This window comes from Lactuca sativa, chromosome 7, assembly GCF_002870075.4.
Source record: "Lactuca sativa cultivar Salinas chromosome 7, Lsat_Salinas_v11, whole genome shotgun sequence".
Taxonomy (NCBI): domain Eukaryota; kingdom Viridiplantae; phylum Streptophyta; class Magnoliopsida; order Asterales; family Asteraceae; genus Lactuca; species Lactuca sativa.
The window spans coordinates 89343051-89369210 of record NC_056629.2 but is presented as its reverse complement, the minus strand read 5'-3'; the positions used below and the strand labels follow the sequence as shown (position 1 = coordinate 89369210).

At 31.8% G+C, this 26160-nt stretch overlaps 1 protein-coding gene and 1 non-coding gene across 2 annotated transcripts; one reads left to right on the top strand and one right to left on the bottom strand.

Moving 5' to 3' along the window:
* Positions 1 to 7627: 7627 nt before the first annotated feature.
* LOC111888551 (NAD(P)H-quinone oxidoreductase subunit U, chloroplastic) lies at positions 7628 to 9753 on the bottom strand. Its single transcript, XM_023884704.3, has 5 exons — positions 9420 to 9753; positions 9193 to 9254; positions 9027 to 9116; positions 8798 to 8947; positions 7628 to 7810 (listed from the first exon to the last, which is right to left on the bottom strand). The coding sequence occupies exons 1-5, from the start codon at positions 9700 to 9702 to the stop codon at positions 7715 to 7717; spliced, it is 681 nt and encodes a 226-aa protein (XP_023740472.1). The 5' UTR covers positions 9703 to 9753; the 3' UTR covers positions 7628 to 7714.
* A 119-nt stretch (positions 9754 to 9872) lies between these two features.
* Positions 9873 to 9944, top strand: TRNAD-GUC (transfer RNA aspartic acid (anticodon GUC)). Its single transcript has one exon. It is a non-coding gene; the product is annotated as a tRNA-Asp (tRNA).
* Positions 9945 to 26160: the final 16216 nt, after the last annotated feature.

Here is a 26160-nt window from a genome sequence, read left to right as displayed (position 1 = left end):
TTAAACTGATAATGGTTACATACAACATATTAAATCTAATAAATTAGGTATAATATGTTAAAAGTTAAAGGCATAAGTTTATAAGTAGAAGTAAAGATATTATTTTAAAATTAAAATTTAGTATATTTATGATTACACTTTAAGTTTGATATTTATTTAAGACACTATAATTTATCACTTTTAACTATTTATAAAATATTATCTGGGTTGTTTAAGTTAAACTAAAATTTATATTTATGTTGACCCTGTATTGTTTTATTTAAATTTAATAATTTAATTATTTTATACAAATTATTCCAAAATTGTATCTTTAAAATGATAATGATTTACATCCAACAATATATTAAAACGAATAAATTAAATATAATATGTTAAATGTTAAAAAAATCACTTTATAAGTAAAAGTAAAGATATTATTTTAATATTGAAATTTAGTTTATATATGATTACACTTTAGGTTAGATATTTATTTAACCTTATTAAGCAACTTATAATTATTATTAGAAAGAAATTGAAAAATCATGGAAGTTTCAAATGAATGAGGTGAAAGGAAAAATGTTTCATTTATATATATATATATATATATATATATATATATATATATATATATATAAAGAAAAGTAAAGACTAAGGCATGAACACAGCGTAGGTGCTTCGCTTTCCTTCGATGTTCGACCCTCACGCCTAATGATGAAATAGAAGAGATATTGGTGAGGATTGCAATCCTCATCCTCGTACCCAAACCCCACCCCATCCGTGCCCTGCCTAATCACACGTTCGAGTAAAGATATATCGGTCGGGTATATAGAACTCGATAGATATTCGTTTAGTAAAAAAATCCACTTTTTTAGTAATTCTAAGAAATGTATAAAAATACAAACCAATAATCACAAAATTAAAACGTTTAAATGTTTATACTTCATTTTCGTAGTAAAAAAATAAAATAAAAAAGATGATCATGACATTCTCATGTTTGTTAAGAAACTAAAAATAAAAATGATAAATTTCATACACTAAGTAACAAAATCCACAATGCTCCGAGGTTCAGGTAAAAATATATTAGCCGGGTTTGCAGAACTCGATAGATATTTGTATAGTTAAATAAATCCATTTTTTGGTAATTCTAAAAAATATATATAAAAAAATAAACAAAAGCAATAATCACAAAATTAAAACATTAAATTGTTCATACTTCATTCTCATAAATAAATAATAAAAAAGATGATCACAACATTCTCATGGTTGTTAAGAAACTAAAATAAAAATGAGAAATCTTCGTAGACGAAGTAACAAAATCAACAATCCTTGTATCTGATGCATCATCTCTTATAACTTGAAATTTTGCAATATGTTTTTGTCTATTTTAGTGTATACCTAGAAATAAATAAATAAACAAAGATAAGTTCATTACAAAGTATTTTATGCTAAATAAATCAAAATATAATATAATAGGGTTAGAATATAGAAAAACAATACCTAATTTCTCATCCCATGACCGATCTTGTGCACAAAATAATGTTTCCAATGTATCACAATGATGCCTATTACAGTGAGGAGTGATGTGTCTTCCACATGTACTAAAGGTTGATTCAAAAGCAACGGTAGACATTGCTATAGTCAGAACATCATTAACAACTCGTTGCAAAGTAGGATTGCTTAAGACTAGTAGCCTTCCATCGTTCTAAAATATCAAAAATTTTGGTCCTTGCCAAAACAATCTCCTTTAAATAATAATGTAACTCAGACTTGTAAGTATCAACAGATGAAATGGTACTTGCAAATAAATTGTAACCAGCCAAATAATCTCCATAATCATCAATATATATATATATATATATATATATATATATATATATATATATATATATATATATACACATATATATATATATATATATATATATATATATATATATATTAGAGTAGGATCAAATGAAAACACCTAAAAGGCTGAGAACGCAAGAACAAATCTAGAGCATCTAAATATTCAAATATAAGACTATTATCAAATGGATCATTTATGTAAATTCTGAAATTATTAGTATTAAAGTGTAACTTAAAAAAGGTGATAAGGGTATGATGGTAATTACAACTTTAGCCAGTTCTTGTAATTTCTCACTCACTCCCGTATTTCCTTTCTAATTCTCCATATTGTTGTTCATCTCTCTTTCTATATATCTAGGGTTTAATCAATAAACCGCCTCTTGCACACCACAATATCTTCTTCTCTCAAACTCCTTCCATCGCACCATGGATTGTCACAATGTCGCATCCATAATCTAACCATCACAACTCGCTAACTCATGAAGTTTATGTATAGCCGACGTTTCTAGGTCGGGCATCGTTTCTCCGAACAACCACCACCACCCAAGACGCCATCGTTCACGTCCGTCAAAACCATGGTCCACCTTTTCCGCCTCTAGAACAATCTTTAAAAAAATGATCGGCGTCCCCTTTTCAGGTGATTTTTTTCGAATTTCTATCACCATCATTGTTCCTCTTAATCGTCATTATTTTTCTGAAATTAGGGTTTTCATAAAGCAAGGGCTACTTGGTATGAAAGGAAATTAATCACGTATTGAGAGGGAACCGGAACTCTATAGTTCCGATTTTACCCTCTTCATATACTTGCAAGCATAATCAAAATCACAATTGATTTCTATAAACCAGGGCTTTAATTGAGTTCTAGAACCAATTAATCTCTATAATAACATCTCTTTATTCTAGTCGATTTCCATAAAGCAAGGGCATCAGTAGAATTTCAAGTTAGCATCACATTATTGCATGTAATGTTGTTTGAACAATTCCTCTGCCTACGCTTACTTTCTAGTCCTTGATTTGCAACTAAAATTTATAAGGTCAGCATATCATGTGAACATTCTAAAGAGCCTCACTAATCTATACTGTTAAAAATAGTTTTTGTTCTTAATAGATTTGCATATTTTGTATGCATACAAACTATTTGATGAAATGCTTAGTGTATTCTTCTTTTTATATTTTTAATAAAACCTATTATATCTAAAATAGAATATAAGTTGTTATTCCTAAAGAGTATAATCAGTAATTCTGATCTCATTTGTGACACTCTCTAAGTCAACAATGGGTTTTGTCATGTGCCTCGTGGGATCTGCAACTATGGTATTCATTTATTCATTTATGATTAGAGTGGTATTCATTATGATTAGAAGTGTATTCATTTGTGATTAATAATATATATTCATTTATGAATATAATTACAATTATAGGATTTCATATGCATTTTATATTTTGTTCATGTCTTTTCATATATAATTTGACGTCATATGTGTTTTTCTAAATCTTTTTCATTTAGTTGATTGATAATTGTATTTATTTCTTTATTTGACAGATTGTAAAGGAAGTCGAGATTCTTCTACAAACGGAATGTTGGAGTGCTAATATACAATCAAACAATACAAAGTGGAAAAGTTCTCGTCTTATTCAATTATGATTATATAATAATAATTAATTAATTAATTTTACTATAATTTTTGTTTTTGTTGTATTCATATGTGATTATAGAAAAATAGATATGTATTACATTGTAACTTTTTGTGTTATTATATATATATATATATATATATATATATATATATATATATATATATATATGGGGCTTAGGGAATATGTGGCTGTCATGTACCTAAGCTTATATATAGAACCCTCCAAATAATGTAGTTTTGATGCATTTATATCCAAACAAATTATGATATCTTTTTACTATTATTCCTTTATCATGTGACTTACTAAATTGATCAAATTTATGTTCTTTTTCTTCATTGTGTCTAAGAACTTAAAGCATTAAAATTTGTGACCATTTAATCAACCCTACTAAATTCTAAATGAAAACTAATAGAATAAAAGATAAAAGAACATGTCATAACTCAATCAAGATTTTTACAAAATCATTGGAAATAGTTTTTCAATTGAAAGACAAATCTCTTGAGTTATATTCGTTAAAAAATATTGGTTTTTTATTTTCTCTATAAACTTCAATAATTATTTGCAATAAAAATATATATATAATTGATCTTTTTCATTCCATAATTGAACTTAATTCAATGATATTCTATTAAAACAAAGCTAAGAGAAAATGAAATTGAATTTGTTTTGTTTAAAACCACATCGTTTAAAAGGTTCTATACCTAAGCTTAGGTACATAACAGCCACATATTCACTTTTTCCATATATATATATATGTATATATATATATATGTATATATATATATATATGTATATATATATATATATATATATATATATATATATATATATGTGTATATATATATATATATATATATATATATATATATATATATATATATATATATGTTTTGTTTATTTATGATTATAGTTGTATTGTAATTTTTCTCTATAAATTGTGTTATATTCGTTTATTATTATAAATTAATTCATCTATTCATTCACGATTAAAACGGATTCGTATATGACTATAAATTAGTTTTTATTTTTGTATGATTACACATATTCGACTGAAATGACTAATTCATCAATCTTTTTGATATACTAAAAAAACATTTTTTAATCATGTTAAAAACGTTTTTTTTAATAATCTTATTAATTAAAAATATATTAAATTCATTTCTAGTATTTAGGTAAAAAAAAATCAATTAATTAGATAGGATCTCATGATTGTAGGAATTAATTAATTATTCATATTTAATTACATTGTAAAATTCCTTTTACGCCCTGATGGAATGATTGGTCTACAATTGTTCTCGCGTTCTCAACCTTTTAGTTGTTTTCATTTGATCATTTCTTTCTCTCTCTCTCTCTCAGTATATATATATATATATATATATATATATATATATATATATATATATATATATATATATATTAAAAACAAAATTATTCAATGAAGAATAGGTTTCTTTGATATCATATGGCTTGTATTCTTTTACAAAATCATACGGCAACTTTCTAATTCGCTTAACTTCTATCGGGGACTCATTACCATAAATTTTAAGGAAATAATACTTCTGTATAAGAGACAAATATTAGTTAAAATTTCCCAAATATACAAGTAGTCATGGCCTTGATCCCCATATAAGGTGATATAAGACACTCTTTAGCAAAATTCGGATCTCACAAATCTTTGGAAAAAATAGAGAAAAAGTTGGATATTTGACCCCGAAAAACATTGTGGTCACACTATAAACAGTTTAAGTTTTTCACCCATCATGTTTGCTATATGTCAATCTTGAATACATCCTTATACACAAATGCACTTATAAGCATCAAATAAATGGAATTTCATCTGGTTTTACGATCTAAAACTAACTTTCTCTTACGTGAAAGAGACAACCCATCCTTCGTATCTTTGAAATTTTCCTCTCTATAAAACGTTTTATTCCAATAAGAAACACTCTCACAAATAGACTTTACCCAACTTTAAATTGCACCTCATCCATGTTAAACATCTAAGTTTAATATATATGCACAACATTTCTTGTGAAGTAAATTTATTTTAAAATTATATTATCATGTCTTAATTTTTCTTTCCATTTATCCATCATAGAAATATTAACACTACAATTATCTAAAGTCAATGTAGATAACTTGCAGTTAGTGGACCATGCAACCAATCACCCCATTAATTCTTTAGTTAGTGTTTTAGCAGTGTAAAGGGCCCAAAAAATACATAAACCTACCATTTATAATTTAGAAAACTAATTAGTACACAATTTGTCAAGATTAAATCAAAATAAAAGACAAAAACAATTCTTGAATACCTTAGCATTTTGTTGCCTAAATTCCATGAATCATCGATGTAATGTGTAGTGACAACTATGCAATATCTTTTTTTAGAGGCTCTACATTGATTAGCGCTCAAAACCATTTTTTTATCTTTTCACTCTAAAAATGTTCTTTATATCACTCGTAACGGTTGATCATTGAACATGTTTAAATAACAAGCTAATTGAGTTAACAAAACTTCTAAATCCAACATTTTGCATCATGTTCAGTAGATACTCATGAAGAATGATCATATTCGCAAGTTCTTCCCTTAAAACCTTTTGATCAAATGTATGTGTATCAAGTGAAACATTCACATGTCCTTTTTTTTGCGTGGATTCAAGATTGATTAACTTATGTTTTATTCTTCATGCAAGTGTTGTGTTCCATTTTTGATTAATCCACCTTTTTTCATGATGGTTGCATACGACCTTATCATCTCCATCAAACTTTGTCTCTTTTAAAATGACTTCAAACTATATTAAGTCAATATTTTATTTGTATTTTCAACATCCTCCTAATTTTTTATTCTAGCAGCATGGGAATTTGTTCAACAGCCTTACCATTTGTTGTTCGAACAACCTCGTCATTTGTTGTTTCGAAAGCCTCGACACTTGTTCCAACAGCCCTCGACAATTGATTGTGGGGGATGTTGCTCTTAAGTGTCATTGCTCCCGCCTAATAACAAATGGCAAGATGTTGGAACAAATGGCAAGATGTTGGAACAACAATTAACCGTTGGTTTTTTATATTTTAACACGTTTATATTTTATTTTATTTTCTTTAATATAAATTATTTTGTAAGAGTACTTATCTTTTTATTTATTTATTTATTGCTAGAGTGCACTAGAAAAACATCTTCCAAAATTTGAAGTTATAAGAGATGATGAAATGGGTCGGGTCCAAGCTTCGTGAATTTTGATACTTTGTCTATAAAAATTTGTTATCTTTTATTTTAGTTTCTTAACAAACATGAGAATGACAGTGATCATCTTTTATAATTTGACGTCTATGAGAATGAACTAAAATAAAGGCTTTTTTAATGTTTCTTGGCCTTAATTCGTTGTTATGGGTATCAATTTCTATTTTATTGTTTTTTTAACGGCTGAAAAATAAAAATAAAGGCCTAAACGAAGGAAAGAAGTCAAGTTATGATCTAACTTGGCATCGATTTTATTGTTTGTGGGTATCAATTAGTTGTTTATGGATCTCAATCGAATATTTGTGGGAATTGATTTGTTCTTTGTGGTCTAAATTAGTTGTTTCTTGATCTTATTTGTTGTTTGTGGGTGTGAAATCAATTAGTTGTTTCTGGATGTTTTTTCTAAATTAATTGTCTTGGGTATCAACTTGATTCTAAAAGCCAATTTATGTTAAACTTGGTGAAGAAGTGATGTTATTACAAGTGAATCAGTTTTACATTCCATTTCATTCATCTTCTTCCCTAATTTCTTCATTCTTTCCTTCATTTTCATTATCCCTAGATTTATGTATGTATTTATCTAAATAGCAAATAAACTACAAGTGGATATTTAGTACCTATTAGACAATAAGTATTTATATAAAAGTTTATAAGAACAATTATTATAAACAAATTAACAGGTGATATATATTATCACGATTTGGTGATCAAAAACATATAAACAAATTACAGGACTATTTCACTTATTTTTTGTTTGTAGAGACAAAAGCTATCGCCAATTTCTTCATTGTTTCAATCAATTGTGATGTTTATGATAAAATTATATCCAGATTAAATTATTTTGGTAACTCAAAGGATAATTTTGCAAAATTAAAATTTTGTTCTATCATGACGATAACTAGAAATGTACACCAAAAAACAAGAATATAAGTATTGACGAAGGATATATGAATAAAATATTGTTCTTACACATTTAAAGGGCGATGATTTTGAAAATGGGGTAAACAAACGAAGCTAGCGATTAAATGCAACAGATAAAGAGAGGGAAATGATAATCCAGGTGAGGAGGAAGTATCCTACAAATCTAGTGGGCCCAAAATCTTCAGGGTCCTGTAATATCACCATTTAATTTAACCATCATGTCATACTTTACTTCCATTGTCACATTCACGAAATAACATAATACTAGAGTTGTATTATTGGATTGGATTGGACAAACTAAATTGAACTGATTGGACTGATTGAACTAAACTGAACTATACTAAAAATGAATGATACAAAAATTCAAAAATCACAATTTTTGTATCATCCATTTTCAGTATAGTTTAGTTTAGTTCTGTCCATTCCAGTTCAGTCAGTTTAGTTTAGTTTAGTTTTTGCATTGGACTAGACCGGACAGAACTAAACTAAACTAAATTGATTAGATTGGACATAACTAAACTGAACTGAACTGAAAATGGATGACAACTTTTGTATCATCCATTTTAAATATTTGTATCATCCATTTTCAGTATAGTTTAGTTTAGTTCTGTCCGGTGACTGGACTGGACAAAACTAAACTAAACTAAACTAAACTAAACTAAACTAACTGCGTTCTACGGTTATCTATAGATTGAAAATGGATGATACAAAAATTGTGATTTTTTAATAATAGGAGCCTTTTCAAACCAAAAAGCTCTTAGAAAATTGAAAAAGCTTTTTCAAGTTGCTTGTTAATTAACAAGTTTTTCCAAGTTCCTTTTTCAATGATAATGTGGGTCCCATATTTTTTCAACCAATTTAACTAAAAGACAAATGAAAACATCCGGAAGAAAGCAAATTGAAAAAGCTATGAGCTTTTTTTCTTTTCCAACTTTTTCATAACAAAATCCACTAGTAACCTCTGAGCATCCACAATAGCAGATGTTTTTAGTGAAGCTTTTTCATAGAAAAAGATCAAAGTAAAAAAATAAAAAACTTATTGCATCTCTCACAATAGGAGAGTTTTTTCAACTTCCTTTTTTTGGGATATTTTCATATGTTGTTGCTTACAGTAAGTTGGAAAAATATAGCACCCACATTATCCCAAAGAGTAGATAGATGAAGCCAGAGATTTACCTGCGCTGGAGGAGGGGTGTCTGGTGAATTTATGGTTTGAGTAATATCAACTTCAAAAGGCCAAGCATATCGATCTGGGTTTTCGTTCCTTGCTAAGCTCCAATCATACAGCCTTCTATCTTCTACTGAAGACAAGATTGTGTAGGATTCCTGAAACATATACAAAAGACATTTTATCAAACAGTTGGTGTGCATTTCTTGTTTGGGACTTTTTAGTTTTTATACGTACCTTTAAGAGGTCAAGCTTCTTTGTTAGCTCCTCTTGTTCCAGACCTTGGTTCATTAGTTCCTCAAGCTTTACATCATATGCAACTTTCACCTGGGATGGTGAATTTAGAAGAAGAGGGTTGACCATGGAGTCAAATTGAAATGAATGACAGAAGAATTTAACGAACCTGATCATATGGACATCCCTTTTTCAGTCCTAGTATGCCATAGTAATCTACATCTGTAATCGCTGCATTCTAAATAGAAACTTCATCAGATTTCTGCGATTTTTTTTCAAAATTTTACACCCGATAACAAGCAAAATTTCATTCTTTTTTTTTTTGGAATTTCCTATTCGGTATAATGTTTGATTGGTGAAAAAGATTGAAAACAATTAGAATTCAAAAAAGAGTACCAATTCCACGAAGAGCTTTTTCGACGTTTAGGGCAGAAATCAAAGAAGGAGGTCCCTTTGGTACTTCAATCTTACTCTCCTCCGCTCCCTCAACCTCCGTAGTGGCTGCCGACGAAGATGGTAAATCGTCGGCGGAACTACTGACACAGAATCGACGCGTTGATTTCCTCACGAAACTGATGTAATTGTTGGAGCAGCTTCTTCCAATGGCCAGAGGTTTCCGGCAGAGATAAATACTTGCAGTTGCGGAAGTGGTGGTGGTCGCCGACGTAGCCATGGCCATGCGTTGGGGGAGAATTTCCGTTATACGGTTTCATTACTCTTTCACGCTTGTCTACAAAACTACAAATCCAAAACCATGAGAAAGAAATAGATAACGCAACGTTGTTTTACAGCCAATCGTTTTATTACAATACAAATAAATAAGGCTATTTCAAAAGCCATAACAAATCAGTCGTTGTAGTATAGTGGTAAGTATTCCCGCCTGTCACGCGGGTGACCCGGGTTCGATCCCCGGCAACGGCGATTGTTTTTATAAATTCACGTAATGAAGTGCATTTTTTCAGCTCTTTTTTGTCTATTTGCAATCAATGATGTAAATTATGTACAAATTTGTTTGACTATTAAGGAATTAATGTCTCTTTTTTCTAAAACAATTTGCATATGTCTATGTATTATTACTCCTAAGTAACATCTTTGTATGAATTGAGCTGGTTAACAACAATGGTGTCATTCATTTCAATGTCTGTTTAAATATCTTCATACTTACAAATAATTGGTGGTTTCTTTTAAATTATTCATATTCTGTGTTTGAATTCAGCTTGCATAAAACTGAAACCTAAGGATATTTAAAATTTATATGAATATTAAACTCTTTTCATGATCTTTTAAGCATATTAATGTAATTTTTTTTCTTAGTTTGTAGAGTATGTAGATGCTATTGCAAAAGTTCGAAATAATGTCCCACTTAGCACTTAGCATTGATCTGGTTCTTAATCTCTTCTTGGCTTCCTTTTTTTACATTATATTATTTTGTGTACGCCTTTTTTTGCTTATAATTAAATTTCAAATATTTGTTATAGATTCATGATGCATCGGAGGTGGGTGACAAAAAGCTAGATGCATTGTGCATTTTAGCTGAGAGCTCAAAAATGATGATTGGGTCAAGGGAAAAGATACCTTTTGTGCAGAAAAAGAGACATTTAATGGAAAACATTGTTATGATACTCTTCTCCTTGTAATAAATTTTCTAAAAATCAGCTATTAGCACTTATAGAGAATCACTTGCTTAAGATTTCCAATTTAAAATTGTAATTAGCCTTCATATATGCACATAGGATGGGGTGTGTGTATATATATATATATATATATATATATATATATATATATATATATATATATATATATATATATATATATATATATATATATATATATATATATATATATATATATATATATATATATATATAGGAGAGTTCAATTGAAAAAAAAAAAAAAAAGTTGAGAATAGTGGAATCATTCTCAGTCAATCATTTATTTTTGCCGAAAAAACCTCCAACCTACGTGCGGAAATGGGAAAGGAATGCACATGTGTTTTCCAACAAAACATGTTTTCTTAAACTATGTTAATCATTAACTTAATATGTACAAAAACATAGTTTTTTTATTTATTTTTTTAAGGAATTATTTTTATCGAAAAATAATTTTAAATATATCAAAATTCATAATTTTTTATTCTCTATAAATAGACATTAATATTGATATAGTTTTAAGATAAAATAAATTTTTTTATATAGTTTCAGCTTTCGTTATTCATAAGTGAATAAAAACGAATCAGTTTTTTACTACAGTACATCGTTATTCACTTATGAATAAAAAGTATGATTAATTTTTTTTTACAGTTTAGTATCATTAATATGTGAATATAGCATATAATAAACATAGTATATTCATATTTAAATACTATTAGACGATGCATTCACTTGTGAATATTACATAGTATATTTTCACTTGTGAATGTTAGATGATATATTTACTTATGAATATTAGATGATATTTTCATATGTGAATATTATATAGTATTACATGGTATATCACATGAGAATAGTACATAGTATATTCACTTGTGAATATTAGATCGTATATTCACTTATGAATAATAGTTGGTATATTCATATGTGAATATTGCACAGTATATTTATATATGAATATTACAAAGTGTTTTAAAATATATATATAATTTATATATGTTATTCACATATGAATAACATACAGACTTGCATATTTGTTTTGTGTTGTAATAATCACTTGTGAATATTACATAATATATTTCACTTGTGAATATTAGATGATATATTCACTTATGAATATTAGATAATATTTTCATATTGAATATTACATAGTATTACATGGTATATCACATGTGAATATTACATAATATATTCACTTGTGAATATTAGATGATATATTCATTTATGAATATTACACAGTATATTCACATATGAATATTACAATGTGTTTTCACAAATATACATAATTTTTATATGTTAATAATCATACAGACTTGCATATTCGATTTTTTGTTTTAATAATCATATACTGATTCAGGTGAGAAAACATATTCATATATGAATATAACGTGGTAATTTAGTTTATGCATTTCATCAAACAGTTGGAGTGTATACAATTTAATTTTTTTAAAAATATTAAAAACATGATAGTTTGACTATTTAAATCTTACAAACTAGTAGATAGATAGAGAATTATATGAAAATTTTCAAACAAAAAACGATTTGATCTTTTTCTAACCTTAATTTTGAAGTTTTATTTGAGAATCGATGTTGAATGAATGATATGAAGTGGATTTTTTGTTGATTACCGATGATGTTGATTTAATAACGCTGGGAGTATAATTAATCGTAGATGTTGAAGATCTAATCATATTCAAGTAGAATTGAAGGTTGGATTGAAAGAGCAAAAAACGAACTTTTGTTGTCAACACGTGTTATTGACGAATATCGATGATTGATTAACATAGGATGACGTTGATCGATGATTTAATTGAAGAAATCTGAATGATTGTTGAATGTTGGAAAAGAAATTTGGATGATAAACGATCGATTAAAATGAATTTCAAATGTTATCTAATTCTCTACACTTATGTATTGTGATTGAAGGCTATTATATCATATTTATAAGTTTGCCACCGTGTTCTTTATGTTTAGAGGCTAATTAAATGAGTGGCTGAGAATGAGTCTTCTATTCTCAACCTTTTTTATTTTCTCAATTGAACCTATATATATATATATATATATATATATATATATATATATATATATATATATATATATATATATATATATATGAATTTAGCATCGTACTTTCCCATTAGTTATGTATGCCTTTTATTAATACAGTCACAAAACATCAGCATATAAAATGTGTCTGGCTATATATTAGTGTGTATGTGTTAAGAATAGTGACGTACATTCTTATTTTCCAATAAAAAATATCTTGTAAACCTCTATTTATCTTTGTTTTCCAAGATCTTCCAAAAAAAAAAAAGCAATGAATTTTATTAGATGGGGTTATGAAAGGACGATAAAAATGTGATGGGAATAAGCAAGTTTTGGAAAACATTATTTCCTGTACATTAACGAAAAAACAACTAAGTGCAGGGACCAAATAGGAAAATATGTAATCGCAACATATATCTAAGCACAGGGAATTAACGTCATTGTAGAGAAAAAAACCATTTTAAGTTACGACGCTATTACTTGAAAACATGAAACCTAAAATTATAAAAACCGTAATGAATGTATGGTGTTATTTCTAGCAAGCAAACTTGAATGGTAAAATATAATAAAATAAAAATGTAATGCAATTAATGAATTACATAAATAAAAACATGTTTAATAAGAAAAACTTCATTCCATTCTGATTTTTTAGGGTTTTCACTGACAGGGAAGATGAAGATGAGGGCAATATAGTCATTTTGCTTTGGACTTAACATAGATTTTTTAGCACCACTAGTGAAAGGGATGAACCTTGCAAAATAAACTAATTTTTAGGGACCACCTAAACAAATGAAACATCTAGAGAGAACCATAACTTTTGACATTGATACAATAAGGACTAAAGTTGTAATATACTCTTTGAATAATGAATGCATGTGAAAATTGCTAAGCAGTTATCACCGTAAAAAAATATAATAGCGGTTACCGCTATTTGAAATCGCGGTTCTCGCGGCGGTATAGCGATGATATAACGTTTTTTATTATTTAGAATTTATATATATTAGAGTATTAATCAGTAAATCATACTTCGAAGTTCAACCCAATCCAGTTAATTAGTTAATCAGTAAATCATAATTCACATATCATATTTAGTTAAGCATACTTCACATATCATAATTAGTTAATCATACTTCACAGACCAGTTACCAATGTCACAGTTAATCATATTTTAACACAATCAACAAGAAAACATATGAAATACTTATTATTTTATCATACTTTAACACAATTATAGTTACCAAGTAAAATTATTAAGTAATTTGATAGTTAATCATAATCTAGTACTTCAAGTTTTCAACACAATTAGTAAGACAACACATACAAGGTTTCAATGGAAGTCATGACAGGAACAAAATTACAATTTTATTCAATGGAATTACATAAAAGTTTTGGTTTGGGCTAAGAAAAAACAATTTTATTCAATGGAATGGCAGAAAAAACATTTTTTTTATGTAAAATCTCTCAAAAATGGAATTTATTCAAATAGCGGTTATAGCGCCGCTATAGCGGTGACCATAATCGCGGTAAATAGCGGTAAATCGTTGCGCTAATAGCACCACCGCTATTCTAAACCGCTGTTCTAAAATAGCGTTTCTTTGCCTCCGCTAACCGCTATAGCGCCGTTATAGCACCGCTATAGCGCCACTATCGACTACATAGGAAAATTGACAGTATTTGTGAAGTGTAGCTTGCTTCCAAGAACCACTTGGTTGAAATATATCACCTTCCAATTTTACATAAGTTAAACTGCATTTTAAAGAAAACAAAAAACAAATACTTTTGTTATGAAATTGAGAGAAAGTCAAGAAAGTATATCCGCTCTTGCAAACAAAAGTTGCACCAAACACATGTAATTCCATTGTTCATCCTCATAATTTATATAATTCACAACCAAGCAATGAAAGTGCCACCTAACTTTTGCCTTTACCTACCAAAAACAAATAAATTAGCATAATCGAAAAATATAATCCTTCTTAATAAATGATTTTTTTTTGCCACATGTCAGTCTTTAATGAGTTTTGACACTTGTCATTTTTTTGGTATTTTTGAAATAAATATTATCCACTTGTCAATTTTTGGTTTTTTTCAATTTTTAAAATTGAAATCATATACTTATATATGTAAAGTATTAAATATAATATATATAATATTAAATTGTAATAAATATGTTTCTTCCTTATTTTAAAGTTGTATATTAAAAAAAATTGTTTACATTTTAATGTTTAATCTTTTTTAAACAAACTCATGTAATATACGGGTTTCACACCTAGTAGATAATATAGCTAGTTTAGTTTCATAAAAGCAAGAAACTTACCAAATTAGTGGCTATAGTTTGAACTCTAATAGGGACCAGGATGGCTTTGGCTTTTGACCGGTCAAAGTTATTTTAGTTGTCTTATTAAATGATATTTTAACTATTTAATATAATCAAAGACAATTATCAACTTATACTAAACACCTTTTGATTATTAATAATTTAAAACAATCTTTCAAAAGGTTTTGAAAAAATAAGTAATCTAAAGAAAAAGTCTGTAACTTTACAGTTATTTAACAAACAAAAATAATGTACCCGGGGTATATCAACCATTACAAGAGGCAAAGAAATATAACCAAGTCTAGCTATTTCAGATATCATAAAGTCCTAAAAATCCATGCAAATTCCACAGTCTTCAAAAGTCACTACTCAACAACTACTAACCTGAGAAAATGTTATGTCAAATATGTGTATAAGGTTCGGGAAGCCTAGTGAGTAGTACGATGTCTTACATAATAGGTAAAATATATAAAAAATTATATATTTATAATCATGACCCTTCTAATTCAAAAACTAATACAAAATTGCAAATTTTATATTAGGAAAGCACTGTAAGATTATTAGTACATTGTTTTAACTTTAAAGAACATCACAAAAGACAATTAGTGTGTATAAGTGTAATGTATGATAAGGAACAAATGCACAAACCTTAAGTCTTCTTAATGTCACAAAGCCTTTGTTTCCCGCTCTAAAGTGACTAACCTATATGATTCCGATCATCATTATACACAAAAGACACTTGAATATTTTATCAACCTTCTTTCTTGAGGTATGGACCACCGGTTCTATACAACTACCTAAAAACACTCTGCCAATTGTTCTTCCTAACTTCATATTTTGATTGTAAACATATACGTATATTTAAGTTTTCAGCATCTGCATCCATATAGATATAATATTTGCTATAAGCAATTCGAAGGAATATGGAAACATATTAACCATACAGATATGACTTATATTTTTGTCGATATAAAGAACTAACATAACATAACATAACATAACATTATTACATATACATGTCAATACCACTTGATATAAGGACGTAAGTAGAGTCTGCTTTCCAGATTTAAAATAACTTCATGTCCATCCATCACATACTACTTACTTACACAACTTTACTTTTGTATGATACTGCTATAAATTATAATTGGTTGGTTAGATTTCTCAAAGTAAAATATGGAGTAAGATGCTATAGAATAAGCAAATAAAAGCTAAAACTATCTGGGGTATGATGCATGCAGATGCGGATGTGAATATGGATGGATATACCATTTTCACTTGGCAACAATAAAAAATATGAAGAATGAATAATAATCAAGTGGTGGTTAAGAGAGGAGAGAAATGCATTACCTTTCGCTTTCTGTTATTCATGGGCTGGACTTCAATGGCAAGGTATGTATCAACATCATCAGCAGTAACAAGATAATTTGGTTGCTTTGCACCTACTTGATAATTTTCCCCATCAAAATATATTTTATAAAAAAAATAAGAGCATAAGGAGGAATACCTTCTATATAACTAACAGATCCATCTTCCATATGCCACACCCACTGCCAAATAAATCTACTATAATAAATGAAAGTTATTTTTTTGCCACATGTCACACTCTCAATCAATTTGTCAAATGTCATTTTATGGTTATTTTTAATTAATTTTTTTTCCACATGTCATTTTATGAATTTTTCTATTTTATTAAATTCAATATAATATTTTAATATAATAATTACAATAAATGTAGTAATAAATGAATATCAATTTCATTAATGAATTTACCTTTTAGTTTCAAAATACTCAATTTAAAACTCATTAGTTTCTTTTGTTTATTTATTTAAATTTAAAAGATAAAAAACATTTCAATTATAATAATTCATTATTTTTCTTATTTTCTTATAAATTTAAAGTTCTCAAATATTTTGACATTTATATTTGACTTTTTTTTTTAAAAAATAACTCATGTATTACATGGGTCTCATAACTAGTACATAAATAAATGAAGGCTATGAACACTAAGGGAAATGCATAACTCAACTTCAATGCCAAAAGTTATGACACAAACACCAACTCCAACTGTTTTGAAACAAACCCCGATTTCAGTAACAAATATTGCACCATTTGGTCCCAACTATCAAATACTATGAATTCAAAGAGAACGGGTCCCCAAACAAATCCATGTCACCACCACTTGATACTGGCAGGGGTGGTGGTGTTGCTGATGCTGATGTTGATGTTGTTCATAAGCAACCACGCATTCAGATACAAAACCATGAGGATCAAATTCATCAAAACCGTTACTTTTTGTGTTCATGGCAGCTGCAGGCAGAGGTGGTGGTGGTGCGGTGGTTATTGTTAGTGGAGCGACAGTAACAGTGGTGTTGGTTACTGACATGGAACTGAAAATTTCAAGCATAAAGAGTTCCATCCTACAGTAAATTACCAAAATAACCCTACATGAACTTTGGATTGTGGAGGCTGTGAAGTCAGAAAGAGTTCCAGGCTACAGAAAATTTAATTTAAAAATATTATATACATTATTTATATATGATTGAGTCACAAACATAAACATAAGTTGGGATTCTTTAACATATAAACTACAAAACGTTTCTATCATTTCAGCTTCATTATTCTTATCTGAAGACCAAGCAAATAGCACAATGTGTTGATATGTGTTTTTCCTATTAGCAACAAATACAACCTCACTGCATATGACACAAAAAGAACATGGAATCAGTAAGAAATAACATATATTTCTAAAAACGAGAGTATATATGTAACTGGATGTACCTTCTTTGAATGAGAGCCTGAAACAGAGCCTTGACTGATGTAAAGTGTTGCACACAAAGCTGGTATAAATTCTGGAAACCAGTGTCATCAAAATCAACTAATTTCCTGAATTTGATCAGACACTGAAAAGCTATAATGTAACGACCCAAATTTCAAGTCCAAAAATTTCATTTTTAATTAATCGACTAGCAAAATTTATTTATAAGAAAACACCATCTAAACATAACTTTTCATAAAAACCACAACTCATGTCTGAAACCATTCACAAAAGTAAGAATAATGTCAGAGTACAATCCCAAGAGACTCTAGTGCGGAAAACCAACATGTGTGTGTGTGATGTGCTGCTACCGCGCCAGCTCCTTCCCCTTCGCTGAAGAGGTACCTGAAACCAAAACTATAAACTGTAAGCACGAAGCTTAGTAAGTTCCCCCATCATACCACATACCATACAATCACATAGCATATATATTGTCGGGCAATTCTTGGGTGCCCGACCTACCCGGTACGGCCATTTGGGGGTGCCTGCCTACCCGTACGGCCATTCTGGGGTGTCGACCTACCCTTGCGGACATTATGGGGTGCCGTCCTACCCATGTCAGGCCATTATGGGGTGCTGACCTACCTATGTCAAACCATTCTGGGGTGTTCGAACTACCAGACATATTTGGGGTGTCCGAACTACCCTTGGGGACTATTCCCTGTTGGGTTTTGAGCAATCTAACACTTCCTAAGTGTGCATGCAACCCTAATAAACCTTGGATATATGTTTGTCTAAATACATGCAAAATAATAATTTTCCAAGGTTCATAACCTATCTAACATGGCATGGGGAACATTTCAACATAAAAGAGTTAGAAGAGATTACATACATTTTTGATGAGTTTGATTCTTAAGGAGTTTGAGGGCCAAGCACCAATAGTGTGAATGCCTCAAATGGAATCACAAATCACCACAAACACTTGGAAAACTTTAGAGAGTGTACACACACTTGTAATTTTCGGCCACACACAAGCACACACACTAGTTCACTAGTTTCATTTCATGCACCATAAGCATGCTTATATAGTGTACATGGTTAGGGTGAAACCCTAATAACCCATGACCTTTCCTTTTCCAAGGATCCATGGGTTAAAAGCTCCATGGATCATCCATGGACTTCCATCCAAGCCTAGCCCATTAACAAATGAGTGTTAGCCCACACCATATAAAACCAATAGCCCATAATCTAATTAATCTTCCTTTTAATCTCTAAATTAATTCATAATTAATTTAAGAGTAAGACTAATTAAATAACATAACCTCATATTAATATATTATAACTTATAATATATTAATAAACATATGTGTATAACTCTCATAAAATTATCCATAAATTGTTCGGGTGAAATGCAACCCAAATGGACCATGCCGGGTCGGGTCAAGTATATACCAAATAAGTTATGGACTTAGACACCTTATCCAACAGACTCCCACTTGGATAAGTCTAATAACTCTATTTGCCTATATAACTTCAGGAACCAACCAGCAATCGTAGCTCTCGAAAACTCTGTTGAACTATGAAGCGCCATTTTAAGACAAGTGATCATTTAATCCTCTGTTCTCATGATATCAGCCGGACAAACACATGGAACTATGTCTTGCTTATTGTCTGGCAGTTGTTTCTCGATTTTCGATTTGTTTGACAAAGAACTTTACTGAACACATCAGTTTAGTTCTGACCGGGCCCGGTACATGGGTCAACACAAAATCATCGAGGGGCCCAGATATCGCTTCTATTTCTAGAAGGAACAGATAAACTTCGACTCATATGCTTGTTCTACTACTTGTTGAATTGTACACAAAGGCACGTTTTATAACATCAAGTTACTGATGCGTTTACGTGCAATCAATGCACAACCAACTCATAGGTAACAACTCATATCTCTAGGTTAGAAGACTTATATGATATTATCGTCTCATGATCACTCGAGATAAATTCCATGAAGTGATACAAGTGAGCGTGGGTTTATACCAATACTCATAGCTTATGAGTACTCATGAATGTTGCAGCAACCATTGCCATGTCTAAACACCTTTAGCCATCTACAAACCCAATTCATGACAATCTTGATTCATACCTACTTCCGACGTATGACCGATTGTGGAGGTTTGAATAAATTAATTATTCTGGAAGTCAAAACATGCAAAACTGAAACAATAGTAAATAATTGACAATGATAGTAACACTTTACTCATAAATAAATCACAAATTTTATTCATCATCAAACATCGATTACATTTTACAAGTTTCAGGAAAACTATCTAATCTGTAAAACTAATATCGTCCCTCAACCCGATGCGCCTCGCATGCTGAAAATGCTTAACCCTCGTCAGTCCCTTCGTAAGGGGATCTACAGGATTCTCATCCGACGATATCCTCCTTGTCACGAGGAGTCCTTCTTCAATCTTGTGTCTTATGAAGTGATATTTTCTGTCAATGTGTCGTGATCTGCCATGATCTCTTGGTTCCTTGGCTAAGGCAACCGCACTATTGTTGTCACAGAAAATCTCCATAGGTTCCTTAATAGATGGTACAACTCCAAGGTCTCCGATGAAGTTCTTTAGCCATATCGCCTCCTTCGCTGCTATATACTCTGATTCACAAGTCGAATCAGCCACCGTCTCCTGCTTGGAACTTTTCCAAGAAATTGCCCCTCCATTTAAGGTAAAGACCCAGCCCGACTGAGAGCGGAAGTTATCCCTATCAGTCTGAAAACCAGCATCACTATACCCTAATACTCTCAAGTCATCACTCCCACCAAGGGTAAGGATCCAATCCTTAGTCCTCCGCAGATACTTGAGAATGTTCTTTACCGCGGTCCAATGAGCCTTGCCAGGGTTCCCCTGATACCTGCTGACCATGCTCAAAGCAAATGCCACATCAGGGTGGGTACAAGTCATAGCATACATGATCGAGCCAACAACGGAAGCATGCGATAATTGGCTCATCTCAGCTATCTCTGCCTCTGTACTCGGACTCTGAGTCTTACTTAGTTTGGCATTGCTTTGGATCGGTAAATCTCCTTTCTTGGAATTCTGCATGTTGAACCTTTTCAACACCTTATCTAAGTAGGTACTCTGACTAAGTCCAATTAGTCTTTTACTCCTTTCTCTTAATATCCTTATCCCTAGGATATAGGTGGCCTCCCCTAGGTCCTTCATAGCAAAGCACTTCCCAAGCCAGGACTTAACCTCCTGCAAGGTTGGGATGTCATTTCCTATAAGTAGTATGTCATCCACATACAGTACCAAGAAGCTAACTATACTCCCACTAGCTCTGACATACACGCAAGACTCGTCTTCACTTCTCGAGAAGCCAAACTCTTTGACCTTCTCATCGAAACAAATATTCCAGTTACGAGATGCTTGTTTTAATCCATAAATGGATTTCTCAAGCTTGCATACTCTATTAGGGTACTCTGCACTGACAAAACCCTCTAGCTGATTCATGTACACATCCTCAACCAACTTTCCATTAAGGAAAGAGGTTTTGACATCCATTTGCCATATTTCATAATCATGAAATGCTGCAATGGCTAGCATAACCCTAATAGACTTAATCTTTGCTACCGGCGAGAAGGTTTCATCATAATCAATACCCTGAGTCTGAGTAAAACCCTTTGCAACCAGTCGAGCCTTATAAGTATGCACTTTTCCTTCCATGTCGGTCTTCTTCTTGAAGATCCATTTGCACCCGACTGTTTTACGGCCTGGTACATTGTCAACCAAGTTCCAAACTTTATTGTCATACATGGACTGTATCTTGCTGTCCATAGCCTCCTTCCATTTAGCAGACTCTGGGCGTGCCATGGCTTCCTTAACACTGCTAGGTTCATCCAAATTTACCAGCGTACTATCGCTGATAAACGTATCACCTTCCGTAGTAATATGAAAGCCATAATAAAATGAAGGTGTGTTCCTAACCCGTGTGGAACGCCTCGGAGGTACAGACATGTCAGCTTGCTCAACAAGAGTTTCCTCCTCAGGTTGATTGCTAGTGTCTGAGGTTCCTACACTAATTGCTTCTTGAATTTCTTCAAGATCAATTTGCCTCCCACTGTCTCCTTGGATTATAAATTCTCTCTCACGAAAGACCCCTCTTCTCGCTACAAAGACCACATTCTCACTGGTTCTGTAGAAGAGGTAACCGAAGGATTTATGTGGGTAGCCGATGAAAATACACCTTTCACTTCGGGGTTCGAGCTTATCATGAGTCTCACGCCTCACGAAATCCTCGCAGCCCCAAATCTTGATGTGGTTCAAATTGGGAACCTTCCCAGTCCACATCTCATGAGGTGTTTTGGTAACCTTCTTTATAGGGACTAGATTAAGGATATGGGCGGCAGTCTCTAAGGCATACCCCCAAAAAGAGATTGGTAGCGAAACTCGACTCATCATAGAGCGAACCATGTCCAACAAGGTTCGATTACGCCTCTCAGCTACACCATTCAGCTGTGGTGTCCTGGGAGGAGTCAATTGTGAGACAATCCCACACTCCTTAAGATAGTCAAGGAACTCGGTACTAAGATACTCACCACCTCGATCGGATCGAAGCATCTTAATGTTCCTGCCCAATTGATTTTCTACTTCCTGTTTGAATTCCTTAAACCTTTCAAAGGTTTCTGACTTATGTTTGATTAAGTAGACATACCCATATCTACTAAAATCATCAATAAAAGTCACATAATAACGATTAGCATCCCTTGTGGCGGTTTTGAATGGCCCACATACATCAGTATGTATTAGGTCCAACAAACCCTCACCCCTTTCACAAGTTCCAGTGAAGGGTGATTTTGTCATTTTTCCAAGTAGACAAGATTCACAACTATCATCCGATTTAAGGTCGAATGATTCCAAAACTCCACTCTTTTGGAGTTGGCCTATGCGTTTCTTGTTTACATGTCCAAGACAACAATGCCACAATGATGCTTTATCTAGGCTAGTAGAAGAATCAATATACAACACATTATTTCCTAAGTTGTCTACAATCGACACAGTTTCATACACACCATCACAAGGTAACGCTTTAAAATAAAACACATTTTTAAAGAAAGCATTAATACCATCACATTCATTATCAAACAAAAAGGTAAAACCTTGTTTGTACAAAGCATGAAAAGAAATAATATTTCTCGCCATTTCAGACGAGTACACACATTTATTCAAATCTAATTTTAACCCATTATTAAGCAACAAAGTATAAACTCCAATCTTGGAAACAGGTGAAGCCTTCCTATTCCCCATGATCAAGTTTATCTTCCCGTGCTCCACATCCTCACTTCTTCTTAGGCCCTGCATATCAGAACATATGTGAATACCACATCCTGTATCAAGCACCCAAGAGTTAGAATATGATGAGTAATTAGACAATATTGTATAAATACCTGCATGGGTGGGTTTCACTTTCCCATCCTTTAGATCCTGCAAGTACTTAGGGCAGTTTCGCTTCCAGTGTGCCTTTTCATGGCAATAGAAACATTCAGCATCATTGGGAATGGCAGAAGGAGTGACAGAACCGCTCTTGGTCTTCGATGAGGAGCCTTCAATAGACTTTCCCTTGGTACCCTTCGAAGGGTGCTTCCTCTTTTTCCCTTTGCCTTTCCCGATAGCCAAAACAGGGGTAGATGTTGGAGTAGGAGTAGTAGAGGTAACAACCGCCTTGCCCTTAAGACCGGTTTCCGCGGTCTTCAAGAGTCCTTGAAGCTTGCTGAGGGTAACTTCCTCCTTGTTCATATGATATGTCATACGAAAATGGTCATAACAAGAAGGTAAGGAGTGCAAAATGATGTCAATTGCCAACTCCTCAGGGATGTTCACATTCAGCTTCAGCAAACGGTCCACATACCTTTGCATCTTTTGCATGTGAGCCGTGACGGAATCACCGTCCTTCATGCGGGTAGTTATTATGGAGGAGATTATTTCATACCGCTCCTGACGAGCACTCTGATGGTACCTTTCCATCAGGTCTTGGTGCATCTCAAAAGGGTAAAAATCTTCATATGACTTTTGGAGCTCGGCTGTCATCATGGCCATCATGATATATGCCACCTTAGTAGCATCTCTCTCATGTGTCCTGAATTCAGCGATCTCCTCAGGAGTAGAAGTAGACTCATCAAGCTCTTTTAACTCCTTATCGAGGACATATTCCTTGTCCTCATAACGAGTAACCATCCTGATGTTCCTAATCCAATCCATGAAGTTGGAACCATCAAAGATGACCCTCCCACAAAGATTCATGAGAGAGAAAGAACCAGTTGGGTTAGAGCCTGAAGCATTAGTGTTGGAAGACATATGAAGGAAGAAAGCAAGTTTAGATTAGATATATAGAATCCTTAATAAGACACCCAAATGTAATATTAAGGCTAGGACCCAATCACAATATATTATACTTAGAAGAGGGATGCCGTAATCTAAGTAATAATATATTTGAAAGGTAGGTGAATGACGATTCACCAATTTCCACCATGATAAACAAAATGAATTATTAGGTTTTAATTGGATTTGAAATTCCTAGATTCTTTTGAGATTCATTGAACTTTTCAATGGCATGTTTCAATCTCGATTGTGCCCTTCAAGTTTTGTGACTAGGATGCCGAGGATCACAAAACAAGGTGTGAATAACCATGCTAATTCACTTGGTACCCTTAATATTATCACCTAATCAATGTGCTGGTTAACCACACACGCTCCATTGATCCATGACAAACATTAAGTCACCCTTCGTGATCCTTACTAGTCCAAGTTAGTGTGCCGGTTAACCACACACGCTCCACCAACGACTTGGTAAGGTACAAAGTGTGAATTCCATGGACTAGCACCATGTTCACATTTTTCCTAAAATAACTAAGATTGGGAATTAAAAAGGTTTAGTTACTTTATAATAATCATTATACTTTTAATGAGGATTTAAAGTTATTGTCCTACCCGTTCGGCTAACGACCCTCCACCAGTCAAGCAAGCGGTGGGTGAGAGTGGACACCCATTAAGTCGCCATTTTATAGGCAACAACCTTATACCCACCTTATAGACCGACTTCGTGAATGAGGCCTACTAACGGTAGAACGACTTATTCTTATACATATATATAATAATTAACCATTAATGTTATAAATAGTATAAGGGTTGAATTTTAACTATTAAAACTCTAAGGGTTGGAATTAAAGTTTATTAAAGTGTGTGAAACTTTACAAATTCCAAAACTTGAGGACAAGTTTTGTAACTATCCAAAACTTTTCATTTCATAACTTATGAATTAAAGGTTCATAAAAATGAAGACTCTTCATTTTCATGTAACTTATGTGTTTAAATATGTGTGTTAAAGAAAGTGACCTTTGGATATCCATAACTTGAGGAAAAATTATGGACTCCATTAAAACATCTAAATGATCAAGAATTAATTCTAAACAATTCAGCAAATAATTCCTATCATCTTCTAAATTCATAAGAACATGAACATGATCATCAAAATTTCAAGAATTATATGAACACATAAAAACATGGAATTTTGATATATGCTATTGTAAATGGATTAGAACAACCATTACACCAACTAAAACAAGTTTTAAAACACCAAAACAGTTTAGGGTAATGTTTCTAGTCCATTTCCAACAGCAAAAGTCGAAAATCTGCACTCTGTGGCTCCTACTCGTCGAGTGCATGAACCTACTCGGCGAGTAGGTTGAAGATACACATGAACTCGGCGAGTCCCCCCATGGACTCGGCGAGTTCATCAGGCAGACAACAAGTTTTTCGACTTTTTCAACTATTTTGCATCAAGTATCAAACAAGCAAGCCTAGGCTCTGATACCACTGTTGGGTTTTGAGCAATCTAACACTTCCTAAGTGTGCATGCAACCCTAATAAACCTTGGATCTATGTTTGTCTAAATACATGCAAAATAATAATTTTCCAAGTTTCATAACCTATCTAACATGGCATGGGGAACATTTCAACATAAAAGAGTTAGAAGAGATTAAATACCTTTTTGATGAGTTTGATTCTTAAGGAGTTTGAGGGCCAAGCACCAATAGTGTGAATGCCTCAAATGGAATCACAAATCACCACAAACACTTGGAAAACTTTAGAGAGTGTACACACACTTGTAATTTTCGGCCACACACAAGCACACACACTAGTTCACTAGTTTCATTTCATGCACCATAAGCATGCTTATATAGTGTACATGGTTAGGGTGAAACCCTAATAACCCATGACCTTTCCTTTTCCAAGGATCCATGGGTTAAAAGCTCCATGGATCATCCATGGACTTCCATCCAAGCCTAGCCCATTAACAAATGAGTGTTAGCCC